This window comes from Mugil cephalus, chromosome 10 (genome assembly GCF_022458985.1).
Source record: "Mugil cephalus isolate CIBA_MC_2020 chromosome 10, CIBA_Mcephalus_1.1, whole genome shotgun sequence".
Classification (NCBI taxonomy): Eukaryota; Metazoa; Chordata; class Actinopteri; order Mugiliformes; family Mugilidae; genus Mugil; species Mugil cephalus.
In genome coordinates this window covers 16,420,764-16,441,725 of record NC_061779.1, presented here as the reverse complement: position 1 = coordinate 16,441,725, position 20,962 = coordinate 16,420,764, and the positions used below count along the sequence as shown (strand labels likewise).

Genomic DNA, 20,962 nt, shown 5'->3' with positions numbered 1-20,962 from the left:
AAACGTGTGATCACTATCCAGACTTGTAATGTGGTCGGTGTCTGTGTTGCATGGAAAAATCCAAAGATCTGTTGTGGTTAAGCTATTTTAGTCTAGGTTAAAGTGGGGTTCAATGAAATGTCAAAGCCTAAAACTCAGACCAATAAAACTCCAAATAACTTAAATGAAAAAAATATATTTTATTATTGAGTACATTTACAGTATTTTCAGCATGCTGCCATCGCCTGTTGAAAATTAGCATACGACCAGGAAAACTCTGGGAGACTCTGACCATATCATTTGAATCCACAAGGAAATCGTATAATCTGTGTGCTCAAGCTAGGAGGTGGGAGGTTTGTTAATAGCATGGGCACGTACGGTCATCGACGATACCTTCGTAGATAGTATTTATATAGTATTTATCAGCTAAAAGATAAAAAGATTCAACTAATTTCATGTCCCACCTCTTACAGTGACTGGTATAAGCCACTTAAATATATATTAAATTGATTAGACACTGATTTATTGTTTTTTGTTGCTAATGTTAATTATGACTATCAATAATAGAAACATACGTTTTAAATAATGTGTAGCCTACACATTTTGGCGATCATTTAAAGAAAGCAAGCGGACAGTTCTTTTGTTGTTTCTCGACATGCAAAATTATTTGAGTGATCTCGAACCACATTTGGAAAGCTGGACCTGACATTTTTTGACCTTTGTTTGCATTGTTAATGTGTGCTCAGTTTGGTTTCCATTTGTCACCTGTGTACACATTTTGGGAAGTGTTACGCACGATACAAGGAAAAACTTTTATTTGCACTTGCCCACAGTAGCGCATCACGTAAAAACTGTGCCCTGGTGAACAAATAGAAACTGTAAGTTCATCTTAAACTTCCGCATCTTTCCTTCAAATGCGTTTTTTGTTTAACCAAATACATAAGGAAAACCAGACAAAAATATCATTAATTAATTAATGTAGTACAGAAAAGAGGGCAGAAGAGACACAGCTATGGTCTAGCTCTGGGAGGTTGTTCATGTTTATTAAAGTTTTGAGTTTACCTTAAGATTTACCATTCAACATTTTAGCTTAGTGTGACCGCATGCCATAATTTGATAGTGTACAGGGAACTAAGCGCAGAGGGTAATGTGAATGCCATTTTGCCAGATAATAATAAGACTCACTAAGGTCAGTAGGACGCATCCCATGGCGACTATGGAGGCCTGACCCAAATACTGCTTCTATCCATATATCTAGGGTATGGCTCAGTGATCACAAATTTTCCACTTTGGTGTAAGTTCATAAAGGCAGTAACAGTACATTAAAAAGAAAAACATAAAATGAGATCTGTATATTTTAAGAGATTGTGTGTATGAGTAGTGTTACCTGGCGAGTCAAATCAGACAAGCTAGACTGGGAAATGTTTAGACAATGTACAGATGGGTCCAGAGCATAAATGATATTTACTCAGGTCATTAATAGAGATGGAGCTAAAAATGCTGTGGTTCAATGACAAAACTGCGTGATAGTTGTTTGAGTAAGCGCACACACTTGTCTCCCTATCATAAAAACTAGGACCCAATACAATCACAGCTTAGTAAAAAATAACAGGATGCTTTATCACTCCACCACAGATGAAGATGAATTGTTGATCTAAGCAGCGTCTTCATGGGTGTGAACTTCACGGACACAGAAACCTCAAAGGTTCACACCCAACTTCTTCCGCCCCTCCTAATCTGCAAACACCTGACGATCTATATTAAATTACTGTGGCGCTAGTTAACATAACCAACCGTCCCAGGACACGGACTGCATCAGGACCATGAGAACAGCCAGGATGCTGCTAGAGTGGGTGATACCATGGCTCACCATTTGCCTCGGGTTATCTTCCGCCACTACTTGTACGTATTTTGTTTAGACTCAATGAGGCCTGGCCACATTACATTTGATCCAGTTACTTAAGTCTTGTTTTTGTCTTTTGCACATTGACATTACTGTGATGTTTTTAATCTTTCTCCTTTAAGTCATGTATCAGTCACCGACCAAAATGCCAGTAATTGCAGGTAATAATTTCTTTGATTTTTCATTGAAAAAAGCCACCAAACACAAAAGAAATCATCTACGTCATATGCCACAATGTATTATTTTTCTTTTCTCTCCACAAAGTAGGAAAACCTGACTCTCACAACAACCGGTTCTGCAGCACATGGGGAAACTACCATTTCAAGACCTTTGATGGAGATTTCTTTGATTTTCCATCCACTTGCAACTACCTCCTCGCATCCCACTGTAAGGCCAGTTACGAGACTTTCAACATTCACCTCCAGCGAGAAGAGATTGACGGGGTTGTCGCCATCAAGAAAGTCCTGATGAAACTGGATGGAGTCGTGGTGGAATTAAGCAACACTTCCATCAAAGTCAGCGACGAACAGTGAGTCTTTTATGATAATCATTTCCTGGCTGATGGACTGGTTATACTGGTTGCTAATGTTTTATTTGTCCACTCTAGTGTCAGTATACCATTCAAACGGCATGGTATATCAATTGAAAAGTCTGCGTCCTATGTTGAGATTAAAGCAATGCTGGGGGTGATCATCATGTGGAATCAAGAAGACTCCCTCTGGGTATGTGTATTCAGATTTGATTCGTCACATACGCTGTGTCTCCTGACTGAACTGACCCAGTTATTATTATTCAGATGAATCCATATTAAATCCATATTACATCCATATTAAAAAGGCAGTATTGACAGTATGAAAGATTTAATGGTGTATTCAAGAATGCTTCAAAAACCTTTTTTTTTTTTTACTGTTGATAATAGCACTGATTCTGATGCTAGATGGTCTACAAAGAAGATACTGCTAAAGTTAGCTGTATCTGTGTCCATTGTTTTAGAATTACATGTTACATTTAAATAATACATCTACAGTATTATTAAGTGTACACATTAACTCACAATCAGAGTGCCACACAAAACTACAAAAAGGCACAAACTAAACAAAAGACGATATTAATTATTGAAAGGAAAAAAAAGAAGGTAAAAACTTCATTTTAACATATATATATAATTTTTTTTTTTTGGTCTTAAGGTTGAGCTGGATGAAAAATTCAAGAACACAACATGTGGCCTGTGTGGTGACTTCAATGGAGTCCCGCTCTATGATGAGTTCATTGAGTTCGGTAAATGATAAATACTTTTTCTTTATGCAAACAGAAATTCTCAAATCAATGCTGTACATAATGAATTTTCCGCTATAAACAGGGCTTCAAATAAGTCCTAGAGAGTACGGGGAGATATGGAAACGCGATGGTCCCACAGATACTTGTGAAGCAATGCCATCTCCAGCCACAGAGAGCTGTGCCAACAAGGTATGTGAAAATAGATGTGAAATTTTTGTGTGTATGTGTGTCATCCAGGTACATTGTGAATACGTAATTTTCTTTGACCCACAGACAGACCTTTGCAAGGACATCCTGTCTGAGCCTGCATTCCATAGCTGTCGAAACCTGATTGACACTGATTCCTTTACTGAGGCTTGCGAGAGAGACTTGTGTTACTGCAACAGCAACAGCAGTACATGCTTGTGTCCAACCTTATCCGAGTACTCCCGTCAGTGTGCTCACGCAGGCGGCAATCCACAACGGTGGAAGACCAAGACACTATGCGGTAAGAAGAACGAGAAGAAGAATTGTGCATTTTTTTCAAGCTTTGATTTCGAGCCACCAAGTCTAAGTTTTAATTGTCGTTTTTGTGTGTTGAATAGCAAAAAAATGCCCATTCAACATGGAGTATAAGGAATGTGGGAGCCCCTGTATGGACACCTGCAGCAACAAACACAGAAGCCAAGTGTGTGATGAGCACTGCGTAGATGGGTGCTTCTGTCCATCCGGTAAGTTTCCAAGATTAGTAATTTGGGTTATTAAATATGGCATGCCGTTCACGAAATTAATCTTTAAGTATATTGAATGAACCCTGAATATATGGAATGAAACTTTGAATATATTGAAATTTACCCTGAATATATTAAATTAAACTTCGTATTTGTTTTTGACATGGTTGCGGCCAACAGTAACCGGTTCTGTTTCAACAAATAAAAGGGAATATTTCCGACCACTTGGCGTCATCCTTTAACGTGTGGTCGGACGTTGCAATATTAAATAAAACTTTGTCGTCTACCCCCGCTACCACAGCAACAGGTCCCAAGAAAAATTCAGATGTTCGCTTAGAGTATTTACTTGAGAAACACTATAAAGCTGGACAAACAAAATTTACAAAGTAGTTTTATATACCGAAACTTCGTTTTGCGTTAGCTTCCAGCTAACGTTAATGGCAAAATGAATATATATGCTAATGCTAACATTCGCCGCGATCAGCTAATCCACAACAATAGACTTAGACTTAGACAGACTTTAATGATCCACGAGGGAAATTACTTTGTCATCGCTGCTGCAGACAAATACAAGATGGCGGCAGTATCTTCATGGCGTCAGTCAAAGTTCATTCAATATATTCAAAGGTTCATTCCATATATCCAGGGTTCATTTAATACATTCAAAGATTAATTTCCAGAATGGCATACCATAATTAAATGACCTTCTGCTTCTGCTGCTGAAATTCTGCTTCATCAATATGAGTGTAAAATGAATATTGTTTTTACATTGGGTTACATGCTGGAATGTTTTTTTGTACTGGTACTGTTTATAGATTTACAAAGAGGTTTAAAAATTTCTTGCTGTGCCCTTGATTTGCTGCTCTGTTTTATAAAGCTATGACAGCACTTTGGCTGACTGTGTTTCTAAAGGGCTTTATTAATTGATTGATCCCTATGAGGTTGTTACTCTACATTCGATGATGTTTCTACTAGGCAGTCCGATCAAAGCACCTATAATCGGATTGGATTGGCCTGAGTGTGTAGCCATTTGTTTTTGTACACCTTAATGACTGTGTAGTTGGCTGAGTGTGTGAGAGTGAACACTGCAAAAAGCTAGCCACATGAAACCGACACTGCTTTCCGTAGACATGGTATGGTAAATTTGCACATTGTTTTATGTTGTTGTCGAGGAGCTTACCTATGGCTGTGTTGTGTTAATCTGCTGGCCTGTGAAGGAAAAGTTTATGAGGCATGGGGATTTTTTTTTTTTTTTTTTTTGAGGAAGCCAGGTGAGACAAAAACTTTAAGTTATATGCTTTTCAGGAGATGGGGGACAGAAAAGAGTATGTCGCAGCTTGTACGTTGCTATTTCATGTAACTTCAGCGGCCTCTGGCCAGCACAATAACCGCTGAAGTTTAGAGTTTAGCGCTACCAGCAGCCACTCAATGCGCGTGTAATTTTCCACCTGTCTTCCTCTCTGTACAAAGTTCTAGTTTAGGTGTTGGCCTGTCGTCAAATTTTATTTCAAGTTGTTGCTGTAGAGGTAGTTTTTTATTATGTATGTTTTTTACTAAATCCTCTGAATTTCCACCCTCTGTTATTGCACTTCCCAATTTTGCTAACTAAACTTGCTAACCTGGTGTTATTTCATTCAATGGCTTGATGATGGCTATACTAAGCCTAGCCTAAGCACAGGTGGGCAGTGTCATGACACCAGCCTCACCTGATTGGTTCATCATTCGTCATTTTTCGACTCCTCTTGGCCTCCTTGCAGACAACAGTGTTCAGTATCATATTTCACCACTGTTTTGCTACGTAACATTTAGAGAGGCGCTGTTTTACACAATGTAAAATGCTCAATAATTACAGAAGAGAAAGAAAGAGAGAAAGAAGAGATGACAGTGACACAACAGAGAAGAGTTGCTGACGCTGTTAAAATTAGTGTTTTTATTTAATAACAGCTATGGAGATGATAAGAGAGAGGAAGCATGACTTCTCATGACCTCGAGGCGAAAACACAACTGTTTCTGTGTGTCAGGCTGCATCCTGCTGGGGATGTCATTGCTATGGGGTGGGGGTGTTTGGTGTCTCGATGTCTGCCTATCGGTGGCTACATGAGATCATCAAATGGCTTCATACTAGTAGTCCCATGTGAGTATTTGCTGGATGATGGCTGTCCACTGCAGTTTGTTGGTAGATGATTTCTTTATGTCAGTTGCGTTATTTTTTGCCCAGAAACCATCAGCTGTATCTGGTAACACTGGTGTTTTGTGAGGTGGATACTCCTTTGGGTCTCACACAACTGTTTATAGCTGCAAGTAAAGCCACAAAGCTATTTATCAAGATATTTAAGTTTGTTATTCATTTTGTTAAAACCATGCAACAATACAAACATTAGCTATTTGTGGCGATAAACTTGCAGTTGTAAGTTTACCGTTGTAGACAAACTTGTTCTGTCTCTCACAATGTGCTTGGCAAAGCAGTGAGATGTACAGAATTTAAATAAGCCTCTGTTCGCGGTCACACCCCTGTCTGTTCTCCATTGACTGTAATGCAAAGATTTTGTGATAGAAGCAGAAGGGACCTCTGTGTCCAAAATATTTACTCTACGTAAACACGTCCTCCTCACCCACACACACGTACGCACACAAACATACACAAGCGCGCACTACTGTCTCACACACAGGCTAACTGTGCTACCTGTAAGCTAACTGTGCTAAATGTGGGTTGACTGTGCTAACTGTGCTACATGTGGGTTAACTGTGCTAGCTATGCTGGCTGTAGGCTAAGTGTGTTAAATGTAGGCTAACTGAGCTACATGTTGGTTAAGTGTGCTACATGTAGGCTAACTGTGCTAACCATAAGCTAACTGTGCTAAATGTGAGTTAAGTTTGCTAAGTGTGGGTTAACTTTGCTAACTATACGCTAACTGTGCTAACCGTAAGCTAACTGTGCTAAACGTGGGTTAAGTGTGCTAAATGTGGGTTAACTTTGCTAACTGTAAGCTAACTGTGCTAAATGTAGGCTAAGTCTGCTAGCTCTCATGTTGACCGAGACGGTACCTCCGGCAGTAGCTCCCCGTGGCCCTTGCAAAAAAAAGTGGATTTAATGCAGTTATATTTTTGGACAGTGGACATATTTAAGATGTTTCTGTTTGTCACTGCGGAAACTGTGGAATGACCTATCTTTGCATATCAGACAGGCCAGCTTCTCAAATTCCCTCTTAAAACGATATGTATATGTGTTCATATATATGTTCATATGTTGGCTTTTAACTCAGTTGGAGTTGTTGGTTCTAATTGTTTTTATTATTTAATTGTTTTGTGACTTTGATTTTGTTTCTTTATTTCTTTTATGCATTCTCATGTCTGTACAGCATTTTTGCTCACTGTGTTGTTTTTAAAGGACTTTATTAGATCGGCTTGAGCATGTAGCCATTTATTTTATGCCTGAGTGGCTGTGTAGTTGTGCAGCTGCGTGTGTGAGAGCAAAAAAGAAACTGTACATGAAAGTGACACTACTGTCTGTACACATGGTTACCGTTATGTGCCAGCATGTTGTGACATAGTTTTATGTTGTTGTCGAGGAGTTTACCAAAGACTTTTTGCTAATCTGCTGGTCTGTGAAGGAAAAGTTTAACAGTGTCTCTCTCCCTCCTTTTCTTTCATCACCGCAACGTTTTGTCCGAACCAAAAGCTAGTTACTTGTAACAAGCAAGATTACAGAAGCAAAGCTAGCTTGAGACTAGAGGTGCCCCTACCACGGTAGAGCCGTGAATCTGGGAGGGCCACAACTAGAAATGAAGCCATTTGTGAATCGTCTTTTAAAGCTATTTTCTTCTCTTTATTTTATTGTTTTTAATATTTAATTATTTTATGGTTTTAATTTTGTTTTGACTGAATCGACTGATTCTTTTTGACATCCCTCGCATTGGTTGTTGTTGTGTATTAAACACAATTAAAATGACCTGTTAAGTTTTGTGTTCCCTGCAGTACCCATAAATCTAATACAGGGTTATGTAGAGTAATTTGCTGGTGGGTTAGGACTAATTATGTCATTATGTTTCTCCCAAGGAACCATTTTTGATGATGTTTCAAAGAAGGGGTGTGTTCCAGCTGACCAGTGCCCCTGTTCCCACAATGGCAAACCATACCAATTCGGAGAGTCATATTCAAATTTGTGTAAAACTTGGTAATTTCTTGATTATCTTGTTACATTCACATCAAGTGTTTTTGGTAGGTAGGTCCATTTAAAGTGACTGACTTCTGCTGACAGCTACTGCACCAAGGGTGAATGGGACTGCGTGGAGAAGGGTTGTCCAGGTGTCTGTTCCATCCTGGGAGGCTCTCACATATCAACCTTTGATGACAAGATTTATAATTTCCACGGAGAATGCACTTACGTTCTCACCAAGGTGAGGCATTCAAACTGAAAATAATCAATTCATAATTATAAATGCAAATCAGAGTTTATAATTAATGCTTTTCTGGCTTTAGGACGCTAATGAGACTTTCAGTGTGATTGGCAAATTGGCCAAATGCGACAAATCCGAGAAATCAACTTGCCTGACTTCAGTCACTCTTGCTCTGCCAAAAGACACGGTAAAATATATATAACAATGCTTATTTATAGTAATCTTCATGTTATATTTACGGGAAAGGGTGCAGATATGTTTTCTGATTACTGAATTTGTTGTGCAGATAATTGAAATCACAGCCAACACGGAGCTTGTTGTCAACAAAATGACCTCTAAAATGCCTCTTTTCAGGGGTGAGTGTTTTTTTTATACTACTATGAAATTGCAACATATACAGTACGCTCATTTGTAAGTTCAAACTATTTCTGTCTCTTTGTCCAACATACCTTTTCCGTGCAGACGATATCTCAATCTTCCAACCATCTACATTCTATATTATGGTCGACACCGAATACGGCTTGAGTCTTGAGATTCAGCTCGTACCTATTATGCAGATCTACATCAAAGCCCATGTTTCCAATAAAGGAAAACTCAGAGGTGGTGTTTTAAGTCTCAAGTGTTTTGGTTGTTGTCATTTTTTCAAAGTGTAAAATGAGTGTTTTTACTGATTGTCTTTATGTAGGTCTTTGTGGAGATTTTAATGACGCTGAAGTTAATGACTTCCAAACCACAAACGGATTGATTGAGGGAATGGCCGTGTCATTCGCCAATACTTGGAAGACAGTGTTAGGTTGCGCTGATGTGAAAAACAGTCTTGACGACCCCTGCACTTTCAGCATCGAGAAGGGTAGGTCACTGACGTAACTGTCTATATTTAATATCACTCAATCACAATACTCCACCAGTAAATATGTTCGTTTCGTCTTGTAGAAAAATTTGCCAAACACTGGTGCACTCAGCTGTCCGACAAAGGAGGAGTTTTTGCAAAGTGCCATTCTGTAATAAACCCAGACATCTATCAATCAGTAAGCTCCAATAATTTCTTGTTGTGTGCAGTCTAGTCAGTGTAAACTATATATACTTGTGTGCTTGTTTTTTTGTGTGGTTGTATTTTAACTATTCATTTAGCCTCTTGCTTTCTCTCTCTACAGTCTTGTATTTATGACACCTGTGCCTGTGAAAACAGTGAGGATTGCATGTGCGCTGCCGTATCGTCCTATGTTCACGATTGCGCAGCTGAAGGTGTCTCACTGCATGGATGGAGGACAGACATGTGCAGTAAGTCTAATCCCAGTCGTCAAAAGTGGAATAAATGAATTCTCTATCAGTTTATGGTATTTAAATGGCTGTTTTTTTTCTCAACAGGTAAATACATGGAGACATGCCCTTCTACTTTTGTATATGACTACACAATGACAAGCTGCGGTCGCACATGCCGCTCTCTCAGTGAGTCAGACAGAACATGTGAGCATACGTCATCCCAGTTTGATGGCTGTGGCTGTCGTGAAGGACATTACCTAGATGACAATGGACAGTGTGTTCAGGCCTCACAGTGCCCCTGCCATGCAGAAGGCGCTGTGTTGCACAGCGGGGAGTTCATCACGGTCGAAGGACAAACTTGGTGAGCTCTTCAGTTGATTTATTTATCGTAGGACTTGTTGACTTCTTTTGTTTTATCCTAATTTTTAGGCCCGTTATGGCAGTAGATGAATCAGCAATGGATGACACCATGCGGAAAAAGTTCTCCATTGAGACATGGGTCAACTTTTTTTTGTGTATATCTGACACAGTGTTATTTTAAAGCACTGGCATTTAATGGCATGCAATATATTAAATTAGATAGAATAGACGGAATATTTTTCATGCAACACAGTAATCCTCATACTGGCCTTGCTTTAAGTCCAGTTTGTAAGTAGGCAATATTATTCGAGAGGGTGTGCTTTAACTTCATTTGAGCATGACGGTGATGCGGCCAGGACCAGGACCGCAAGCATCACCGAAGTCAAATTACGTTTAAGCACACCCTTGAGGGTAATATTGCAATTATACAACAATTACCAACAAAATAAAGCATATAATTAAATATATATTCATGTTGATGGACTTTGATGGACATTTTGCTCTCATAATTTTAAGTTTTTGGTGAGGGTGCTTCTCATTTCCAAGGAAATAAGTGGGGTCTGACTAATAACTGGAACACAATCAGTCACGTCAGTAGACTCCTGTGTGTGATGGAATCTAGTTCACCACTACAGCAAATAATCCAAACCTTAGTAACGACCTAGCAACATTAATGATTTTCTAGTCTCAGATGAGTGAACTCTGAGCTGACGTTCATGTTTTAACGCGGTCTTGTACTTTACCGAACTAAATCAATAATGCATAAATGAGCTAAAAATGCTTACTTTTATTGCGCAAGTTATAACAAAGATACAAACCAATCCATCTTGTAGCGTATTTTTCAGCCGTTTCCTGCTCCATTGATACAATGTTGCCACAGACTTGGCGGAGCAATATTTTTAGTGATGAGTCAGCCATGCTGCAATGCTGATTTGAGCATGTTCTAAATGTCTTATTGACCAATCAGATTGCTTGGTACTACTTAATGTAGTACCAAGTGTTATAATGCAGCAACATTGTAGCAATTGTTGTGAAACTGCATCCACCTGTCCTTGTGTCCCTAGGTTTGTGAATTTGTACAGGGATCTGTATAAATGCTTACAAATCTTTGAATGAAAATACGATCTGTACGTGTCAAAGTCTTTTAATATAGATTGAAATTTCGTTTAATGTAGGTTGGAATTTCACTGCGTGGCATTGTTACACGTCTTTTTATTGTTTCAGCTCCTGTCATGATGGAAAATTAAAGTGTACAGGAACACACATTAGTGAATGTAAGTAGCGAGTAATTACTTGGTCCATCATAGTATTGGCACCACTAAGCATACACAGTGTCCTTTGTAACACACTATCACTGTCATCAGCTTGCACCAGTCCAATGGTTTACTTCAACTGCTCAAGTGCCATGCCAGGTGAAAAAGGACATGAGTGTCAAAAGAGCTGCCAGACAGCAGACAAAAAATGCGTAAGACTGACACACTACTGTATGATCATTGTACACATGTACATCATAGAAACCAAATTCTGTGTTAAATAACTTGCTTTTACGCGGCATAGATGAGTACTCAATGTGTCTCGGGCTGTGTATGTCCTGATGGCCTGCTGGCAGACAATAATGGAGGATGTGTACCGGAGGAACGCTGTCCCTGCAGTTTTAATGGGGAATACTATAAACCTGGAAAAACCATCACTGTGGACTGCAACAAATGGTGAGCAGTCTACTGATGATATGACATAGTGCTGTGTCAGTTGTCATTTTGTTGTGACGTTTTGGAACGGATTTAAAAGAACTTCATTATTTCAAATCCTAGCGAATGCAAAGGCAGAACATGGAACTGCACTGACTATGATTGCGGTGCAACGTGTACCATATATGGAGAAGGGCATTACATCACTTTTGATGAAAAGAAATATGCCTTTAGTGGGCAATGTGGCTACATCTTCACTGAGGTATAGTCAGCACTTTTGTTTAGTTCTTGCAGCTCGTGGAAGTTGGTCTTGTGATACTGACATCAGAATCTTTCAGGATTACTGTGGCGATGAAACCCGTGGGACCTTCAGGGTCCTGACGGAGAGCATCCCCTGCGATACAACTGAAAGCATCTGCTCCACTGCTATCAAGCTCTATTTGGGGGTAAATGATTACGGAAGCACATTGCACTCTCAACACTTTTTTCTCTTTTTTGATGTAGAAATACAAAAAGGTTGATGCAAAGGAAGATGCAAAGCACAGAAAGAAACAGGATATAGTCAGTTGCCATGGTTACAGTCCGTTGCTCTGTGGGAAGCAGCTTCATTACTGTTTAGTATTTTTAAGTACACCAGATTGTCAGTCGACAGTTGTAATCACAAAACCCCTGTCTTGTGTCAATGACATAATCCTATTCATAACAACAAGATATGTTGTTTTTAGTATTTTGCAAGTGCACTTCCACACATAACACTATCATAAATATTCAAATAAAATCTCCTATAAAAGACTTTACAGGATCGCTAATGTGCACATTTTGTTGATTGTTTCAGAGTAATGAAATTGTTCTGTCAGAAGAAAATGTTAAAGTAAGAAACCAAAGCAAAGGAGCAGACATACCCTTTAAAATCCACACCGTGGGTATATATCTCGTCATCGAGGCAACGAATGGTCTAGTTCTCATTTGGAACAAGAAGACGACACTCCTAATCAAACTTGGCTCAACTTTCCAGGTGAGTGAGCAGATATTCGGGTTAAATAAAAGACTATGTGGTTGCCATTTTACAAATCATCACGTTCTCATTTGATCCCAGGGCAAAGTCTGTGGTCTCTGTGGGAATTATGACGGGAATATCAGGAACGAGTTCACCACCAGAAACAAAGAAGTTGTGGTTAATGAACTTGAATTTGGAAACAGCTGGAAAGTGTCACCTAACTGTCCAAATGTAAACACTCTCAAAAATCCCTGCAGTCTGTACTCTTACAGGCAGGCATGGGCATTAAAACACTGCAACATCATCAAGAGTGAAGTATTCAGTGCCTGCCATTCAAGGGTAAGAAAACTGCCTAGCATGACGGATTGCACCTAATCTCAAACTCATTGTAATGTGACTTTCTTTCTTTGCTTTCACAACCTCTTAATAGGTGGACCCTAAAAACTATCACGATAACTGTGTGACAGACACGTGTGCCTGCAATACAGGAGGAGATTGTGAGTGCTTCTGCTCAGCTGTAGCAGCCTACGCAGCAGCCTGTAATAAGGCCGGAGCCTGCATAAAATGGAGAACTCCTTCCATCTGCCGTGAGTGTTTTCTTTGATTAACGAAATAAATACGATGCATTATGATAATGAATATCTATCAGCATCATCACTGTATATAAAACCACCACCTGGCCAAAATAAAGTCGCAACCTGGATTTAACTAGGCAAAAAGGTACAGGCCTCCTATTAGATAATTACTGCATCTTAAACAACCATGTTGAAAGACACATCCCGTGTCCGTGGAAAATGTGTTACTCTGTTTGAGAAGGGTCAAATCATTGGCATGAATCAAGCAGAGACAACATCTAAGGAGACTGAGGCAGTAGCTACTTAAATTGTGTTAAGAAGGTGTTATTAAAAACTGGAAGAAAAGCGGGGAACCATCGTCTTAGAGGAAGAATTGTGGTTGGACAAAAATCCTGAATGTTTGGTGAAATCAAATCGAAGTAAAACACCTGGGCTATGCTTAATAAAGAAAGTGAGAGCCTTTCCACACATACAATGTGAGGGGAACTCAGTGGATTGGGACTGAACAGCTGTGGAGCGTTAAGAAAACCACTAATCAGTGAGGCTAACCGTGAAAAAAAAAAAGGGCTTCAATTTGCTAGGGAGCAAAAAGATTGGACTCTTGCGCAATGGAATAAGGTCATGTGGTCTGATGAGTCCAGATTTACCTTGTTCAGAGTGATGGGCATCAGGGTAAGAAGAGAGGCAGATGAAGTGATTCACCCATCATGCCTAGTGTCTACTGTACCAGCCAGTGGGAGCAGTACTATGATCTGGGGTTGCTGCATTTGGTCAGGTCTAGGTTCAACAAGCCACCCCAACTCTACCCTGATGGCAGGGGCATATTCCAAGATGACAATGCCAGGATTCATAGGGCTCAAATTGTGAAAGAATGGTTCAGGGAGCATGAGACAGTCTTTTATACACATGGATTGGTTTGCTTTGTGCAGTGGTCAGACGTTTATTGCGACAATGACACAACAAATGATGTCGTAATCAAAGCTAAAAGCGGTCGAACCAAAAATTAAGGTGTGTGAACTTATTTTTGGTGGCAATAAAAATGGACACAAATGTAACAGTGAAATATGTTTATATTGCATAAAGGGATTCTAACATGCATTCCTGATCGCTGTTGTACCAATCCACTAAGGATGAGTTAATGTGATTAACTGATGACTCACTCAGAGGTGATACCCGGTAGAAAGATTTTAAACATTTTCTGCCAACATATTGTGAAAATAATCATTTTAATTTATTTTGTTTAATCAGCTCTATTCTGTGACTATTACAACCCTGATGGCGAGTGTGAATGGCACTATGAGCCATGCGGAAGACCATGCATGAAGACGTGCAGGAATCCTTCGGGAATTTGCTACAATCACCTTCCAGCATTAGAAGGTACAAAAACCCCACTGAAGATATTATCCATGTGTATGCATTGCTAAGGTCCTGATTTGTTACCAAGAGCTCACTCTCCATTTATGCTCCTTTCATAGGCTTCATTTGTGCAGCAATTTTATTTGCCTAGTTTTACAATTTACAATGACCTTTAATTTTTCAAGGCTGTTATCCAACTTGTCCGCCTGAACGATCCTATTTGGAAGAAGCTACAATGAAGTGTGTGTCACCAGAGGAATGTGGCTGCTATCATGACGAGAAGTTTTATGAAGAAGGACAGATCATTAAAAAGGGAGGCTGTGAAATATGGTAGGCCATACTTATCTTTACCGACACACACACACACACACACACACACACACACACACACACACACACACACACACACACACACACACACACACACACACACACACACACACACACACACACACACACACACATATTCTTCATCACTGATCATAACGTTAAAACTTTCTCATTTACCTTTCAGTAAATGTAAATCAACAGAGATGAAGTGTGTCAATGATTCCAATTGTGAGTTCAACAGTTCTAATATGGATTTTACTCTTGGTGTGACAGCATTGTTGGAAGTCGAAACCCTTGTAACACAAATTTCTGAAATGCATTATTATTATTATTATTATTTTGCAGACTGCGAATGTTATTATGGTGGTAGGATATACAACCCTGGAGACATTATCTATGTAACAACCGATGGAGATGGAGCCTGTATCATAGCTACGTGTGGCATAAATGGAACGATTGTCAGAGAGATTGGGCCTTGTAGCACTACTACTCCATCAAGCACCACAACAGTGTTTAATTTTACCACAAGTGGTAGGAAATTTTTTTTTTTTTTTTTTTTTAACAAAACAGCGAATCATTTCTTTTTTGTGAATTTGACCCTTCTAAAACAAACTTCTTTTTACAGCAACAACCACTGGGTCTGTCACAACTACTCAAGTGACTCCTACCATCACAACGGAGGCAGTGACAACAATTTTGACCTTCTCTACAAGAGGGACTTCAACAAGGTCAAAAAGCACAACCTTCTCAACACACCCAACTACAGAAAAACCTACAACTACAACATACACACCCACCACAACAATCAGTACACCACCAACAACGACAACACCACCATCAACTACTACCCCCACAACACCTCACTGCATCGTTGTTTGTGAAACGACAGGCTGGATCAACAACCATTACCCAGACAGCGGTGTCACTGGTGGAGAATATGAAACCATTAAAAATATCACTCATCCAGTCGTGACTGATTGTGCACAAGAAAAAAATGATGAGCTACAAATAGAGTGTAGGTCTGTGGATTATCCAGAATTATCTTTGGAGGAACTTGGCCAAAAAGTCACATGTAACATAAGAGATGGACTGATCTGTAATCACGCAGACCAAAAACCTGTGCCCAGGTGTTTTAACTATGAAATAAGGCTCAACTGTTGTCGAAACTCATGTGACTTAAGCACTACACCAACACCATCAACTACTACTACCACCACAACAACAACGGCACCCACAACCACCACGGAATCCACAACAGTCACAGGTCAACCCACTACAACAACGGCACCCACAACCACCATCGAATCAACAACAGTTACAGTTGAATCCACTACAACAACAGCACCCACAACCACATCGGCATCAACAACAGTCACAGGTCAACCCACTACAACAACAGCACCCACAACCACCACTGAATCCACAACAGTCACAGGTCAACCCACTACAACAACAGCAGCAACACCGACCATATACATCACACAACACCCACAACCACCACGGAATCCACAACAGTTACAGTTGAATCCACTACAACAACAGCACCCACAACCACCACGGAATCCACAACAGTCACAGGTCAACCCACTACAACTACAGAAAAACCTACAACTACAACATACACACCCACCACAACAATCAGTACACCACCAACAACGACACCACCATCAACTACTACCCCCCACAACACCCACACAACACCTCAACATGCACGTGTTGTAAACGACAGGCTGGATCAACAACCATTACCCAGACAAGTGTCACTGGTGAGAATATGAAACCATTAAAAATCTCACTCATCCACAGTCGTGACTGATTGTGCATCAAAAAAAAATGATGACTACAACATAGAGTGCTAGGTCTGTGATACCAATTACTTAGAACTGGCCAAAAATCACATGTAACAAAGAGATGACTGATCTTAACACGCAGAACCAAAACAACCTGTACCCACGTTTCAACTATGAAAAAGGCTCACACTTGTCAAACATGTGCATCAACCACTACACAACAACACAACTACACTACCACCACACACAACAAACACGGCACCCACAACCACCACAGAATCCACAACAGTCACAGGTCAACCCACTACAACTACAGAAAAACCTACAACTACAACATACACACCCACCACAACAATCAGTACACCACCAACAACGACACCACCATCAACTACTACCCCCACAACACCCACTACAACACCTCACTGCATCGTTGTTTGTAAAACGACAGGCTGGATCAACAACCATTACCCAGACAATGGTGTCACTGGTGGAGAATATGAAACCATTAAAAATATCACTCATCCAGTCGTGACTGATTGTGCACAAGAAAAAAATGATGAGCTACAAATAGAGTGTAGGTCTGTGGATATCCAGAATTATCTTTGGAGGAACTTGGCCAAAAAGTCACATGTAACATAAGAGATGGACTGATCTGTAATCACGCAGACCAAAACCTGTACCCAGGTGTTTTAACTATGAAATAAGGCTCAACTGTTGTCAAATCTTTTGTGGCTCAACCACTACACCAACAACATCAACTACTACTACCACCACAACAACAACGGCACCCACAACCACCACAGAATCCACAACAGTCACAGGTCAACCCACTACAACTACAGAAAAACCTACAACTACAACATACACACCCACCACAACAATCAGTACACCACCAACAACGACAACACCACCATCAACTACTACCCCCACAACACCCACTACAACACCTCACTGCATCGTTGTTTGTAAAACGACAGGCTGGATCAACAACCATTACCCAGACAATGGTGTCACTGGTGGAGAATATGAAACCATTAAAAATATCACTCATCCAGTCGTGACTGATTGTGCACAAGAAAAAAATGATGAGCTACAAATAGAGTGTAGGTCTGTGGATTATCCAGAATTATCTTTGGAGGAACTTGGCCAAAAAGTCACATGTAACATAAGAGATGGACTGATCTGTAATCACGCAGACCAAAAACCTGTACCCAGGTGTTTTAACTATGAAATAAGGCTCAACTGTTGTCAAATCTTTTGTGGCTCAACCACTACACCAACAACATCAACTACTACTACCACCACAACAACAACGGCACCCACAACCACCACAGAATCCACAACAGTCACAGGTCAACCCACTACAACTACAGAAAAACCTACAACTACAACATACACACCCACCACAACAATCAGTACACCACCAACAACGACACCACCATCAACTACAACCCCACAACACCCACTACAAACACTCACTGACCACTGTTGTAAAACGACAGGCTGGATCAACAACCATTACCCAGACAATGGTGTCACTGGTGGAGAATATGAAACCATTAAAAAATCACTCATCCAGTCGTGACTGATTGTGCACAAGAAAAAAATGATGAGCTACAAATAGAGTGTAGGTCTATGGATATCACAGAATTATCTTTGAGAACTTGGCCAAAAAGTCACATGTAACATAAGAGATGGACTGATCTGTAATCACGCAGACCAAAAACCTGTACCCAGGTGTTTTAACTATGAAATAACGGCTCAACTGTGTCAAATCTTTTGTGGCTCAACCAACTACACCACAAACATCAAACTACTACAACCACCACACAACAACGGCACCCACAACCACCACAGAATCCACAACAGTCACAGGTCAACCCACTACAACAACGCACCCACAACCACCACAAATCAACAACAGTTACAGTTGAATCCACTACAACAACAGACCACCACAACACACCATCAATCAACACAGATCACACTACAACCCACTACAACAACACGCCACTACAACACCTCATGCATCGTTGTTGTAAACGACAGCTGGATCACAACCATACCCAGAAAATGGTGTCACTGTGGAGAATATGAAACCATTAAAAATATCACTCATCCAGTCTGACTGATTTGCACAAAACAAAATGATGAGCTACAATAGAGTGTAGGTCGGGATTCACAGAATACTTGAGGAACTTGGCCAAAATCACATGTACATAAGAGTGGACTATCTGTAATCACGAGACCAAAAACCTGTACCCAGTTTTTAACTACTGAATAAGGCTCAACTGTTGTCAATCTTTGTGGCTCAACCACTACACAACAACACAACTACTACACCACCAAACAACAACGCACCCACAACCACCACAGAATCCACACAGTACATACACACGAAACCCACTACAACAACACACCCACACATACCACCACCGACCAACAACTATCCCCACAACCCACTACAACAACACGCCAAACGACCATCAACAACCATCCGACAGGAAATCCAAAACATCACAGTCTACTTGACAAAAAATAGGCCAAAATCGCGATTATAATACAAGCCATCCACAACCAACGACGAATCCCCAACCAATTACAGTGTTAATGAATCCACTTTCAAACGTGCTAACAAACACCACTATCCACAAACCAGACACACCACCAATCCACAACAGTCACAGGTCAACCCACTCAACAAGACCCACACATCACCCCACACACGACACAAATCCACCAATCAATTACCGTGAAACCCCACTACAACAACACGCACGCAACAACCACCACGGAATCCACAACAGTTCACAGGTCAACCCACTACAACAACACAGGGCAAGCACAATACCAATACATCACCAACCACAACCGAATCCAAATCACAGTACCAGTTGCACAAACCCACTAACATAACAACAGCCCAACAACCACCACCGAATCCACAACAGTCACAGGTCAACCACTACAACAAAAAGCCCACACCACCACCATATACACACCACAAACCCACGAATCACAACAGCCACAACCACCACAATCAACAACAGACGCCAACAACAACGACCAACAACCACCACGAATCAACAACATCACGGAATCCACATACATACTACAGTTGAATCCACTTCAACAACAGCACCCACAACCACCACGGAATCCACAACAGTTACAGGTCAACCCACTACAACAACAGCACCCACAACCACCACGGAATCCACAACAGTTACCGTTGAACCCACTACAACAACAGCACCAACAACCACCACGGAATCCACAACAGTCACAGGTCAACCCCATACACACAAACACGCCACAACACACCAACCATAGTAACCACTACCCACAAACCACCACCGAATCCACAACAGTCACAGTTGAATCCACTTCAACAACAGCACCCACAACCACCACCGAATCCACAACAGTCACAGGTCAACCCACTACAACACAACCACACCACACGGAACCACACAACAGTTACGTGAACCACTACACACACACAACAACCACCACGGAATCCACAACAGTCACAGGTCAACCCACTACAACAACACGGCCAACACCAACCATATACACACCCACAACCACAACCGAATCCACAACAGTTACCGTTGAACCCACTACAACAACAGCCCCAACAACCACCACCGAATCCACAACAGTCACAGGTCAACCCACTACAACAACACCAAAAACGACAATACACACCACAACCACCACGAATCCACAACAGTCACAGGTCAACCCACTACAACAACAGCGCCAACACCGACCATATACACACCCACAACCACCACCGAATCCACAACAGTTACAGTTGAATCCCACTTCAACAACAGCACCCACAACACACCGAATCCACACAGTACGTAACCACTACAACAACGCCACAACCACGGATCCAACAGTCACGTACCCAACAACACCAACCCACCATATACACACCACAACCACCACCGAATCCACAACAGTCACAGGTCAACCCACTACAACAACAGCACCAACACCACCATATACACACACACCACAACCACACGAATCCACAACAGTTACCAGTTGAATCCACTTCACAACCAACACGAATCCACAACATCACAGGTAATCCCACAAACAACACAGCCCAACACCGACCTAACACACACCCACAACCACCACGGAATCCACAACAGTCACAGGTGAAACCATTACAACAACAGCGCCAACACCGACCATATACACACCCACAACCACCACGGAATCCACAACAGTTACAGTTGAATCCACTACAACAACAGCACCCACAACCACCACGGAATCCACAACAGTTACAGTTGAATCCACTACAACAACAGCA

The 20,962-nt window shown here is 40.9% G+C and overlaps 1 protein-coding gene across 1 annotated transcript in view; it reads left to right on the top strand.

The window, feature by feature from the left end:
* Positions 1-1,772: 1,772 nt before the first annotated feature.
* Positions 1,773-20,962, top strand: part of LOC125014623 (mucin-2-like) — a 31,100-nt gene continuing 11,910 nt past the window's right edge. The window contains 33 exon segments of the mRNA XM_047595868.1: positions 1,773-1,881; positions 2,005-2,043; positions 2,147-2,411; positions 2,490-2,604; positions 3,070-3,160; positions 3,243-3,349; positions 3,434-3,647; positions 3,745-3,870; positions 7,927-8,044; positions 8,129-8,267; positions 8,350-8,454; positions 8,554-8,623; positions 8,730-8,867; positions 8,953-9,117; positions 9,201-9,295; positions 9,422-9,548; positions 9,636-9,891; positions 11,115-11,164; positions 11,255-11,355; positions 11,448-11,599; positions 11,702-11,840; positions 11,917-12,024; positions 12,414-12,593; positions 12,675-12,914; positions 13,006-13,162; positions 14,399-14,527; positions 14,692-14,836; positions 15,021-15,367; positions 15,462-16,054; positions 16,112-16,549; positions 16,891-17,206; positions 17,209-17,300; positions 17,303-18,160. Coding sequence (XP_047451824.1) covers positions 1,803-1,881; positions 2,005-2,043; positions 2,147-2,411; positions 2,490-2,604; positions 3,070-3,160; positions 3,243-3,349; positions 3,434-3,647; positions 3,745-3,870; positions 7,927-8,044; positions 8,129-8,267; positions 8,350-8,454; positions 8,554-8,623; positions 8,730-8,867; positions 8,953-9,117; positions 9,201-9,295; positions 9,422-9,548; positions 9,636-9,891; positions 11,115-11,164; positions 11,255-11,355; positions 11,448-11,599; positions 11,702-11,840; positions 11,917-12,024; positions 12,414-12,593; positions 12,675-12,914; positions 13,006-13,162; positions 14,399-14,527; positions 14,692-14,836; positions 15,021-15,367; positions 15,462-16,054; positions 16,112-16,549; positions 16,891-17,206; positions 17,209-17,300; positions 17,303-18,160 — 6,294 coding nt within the window. The 5' untranslated portion in view covers positions 1,773-1,802.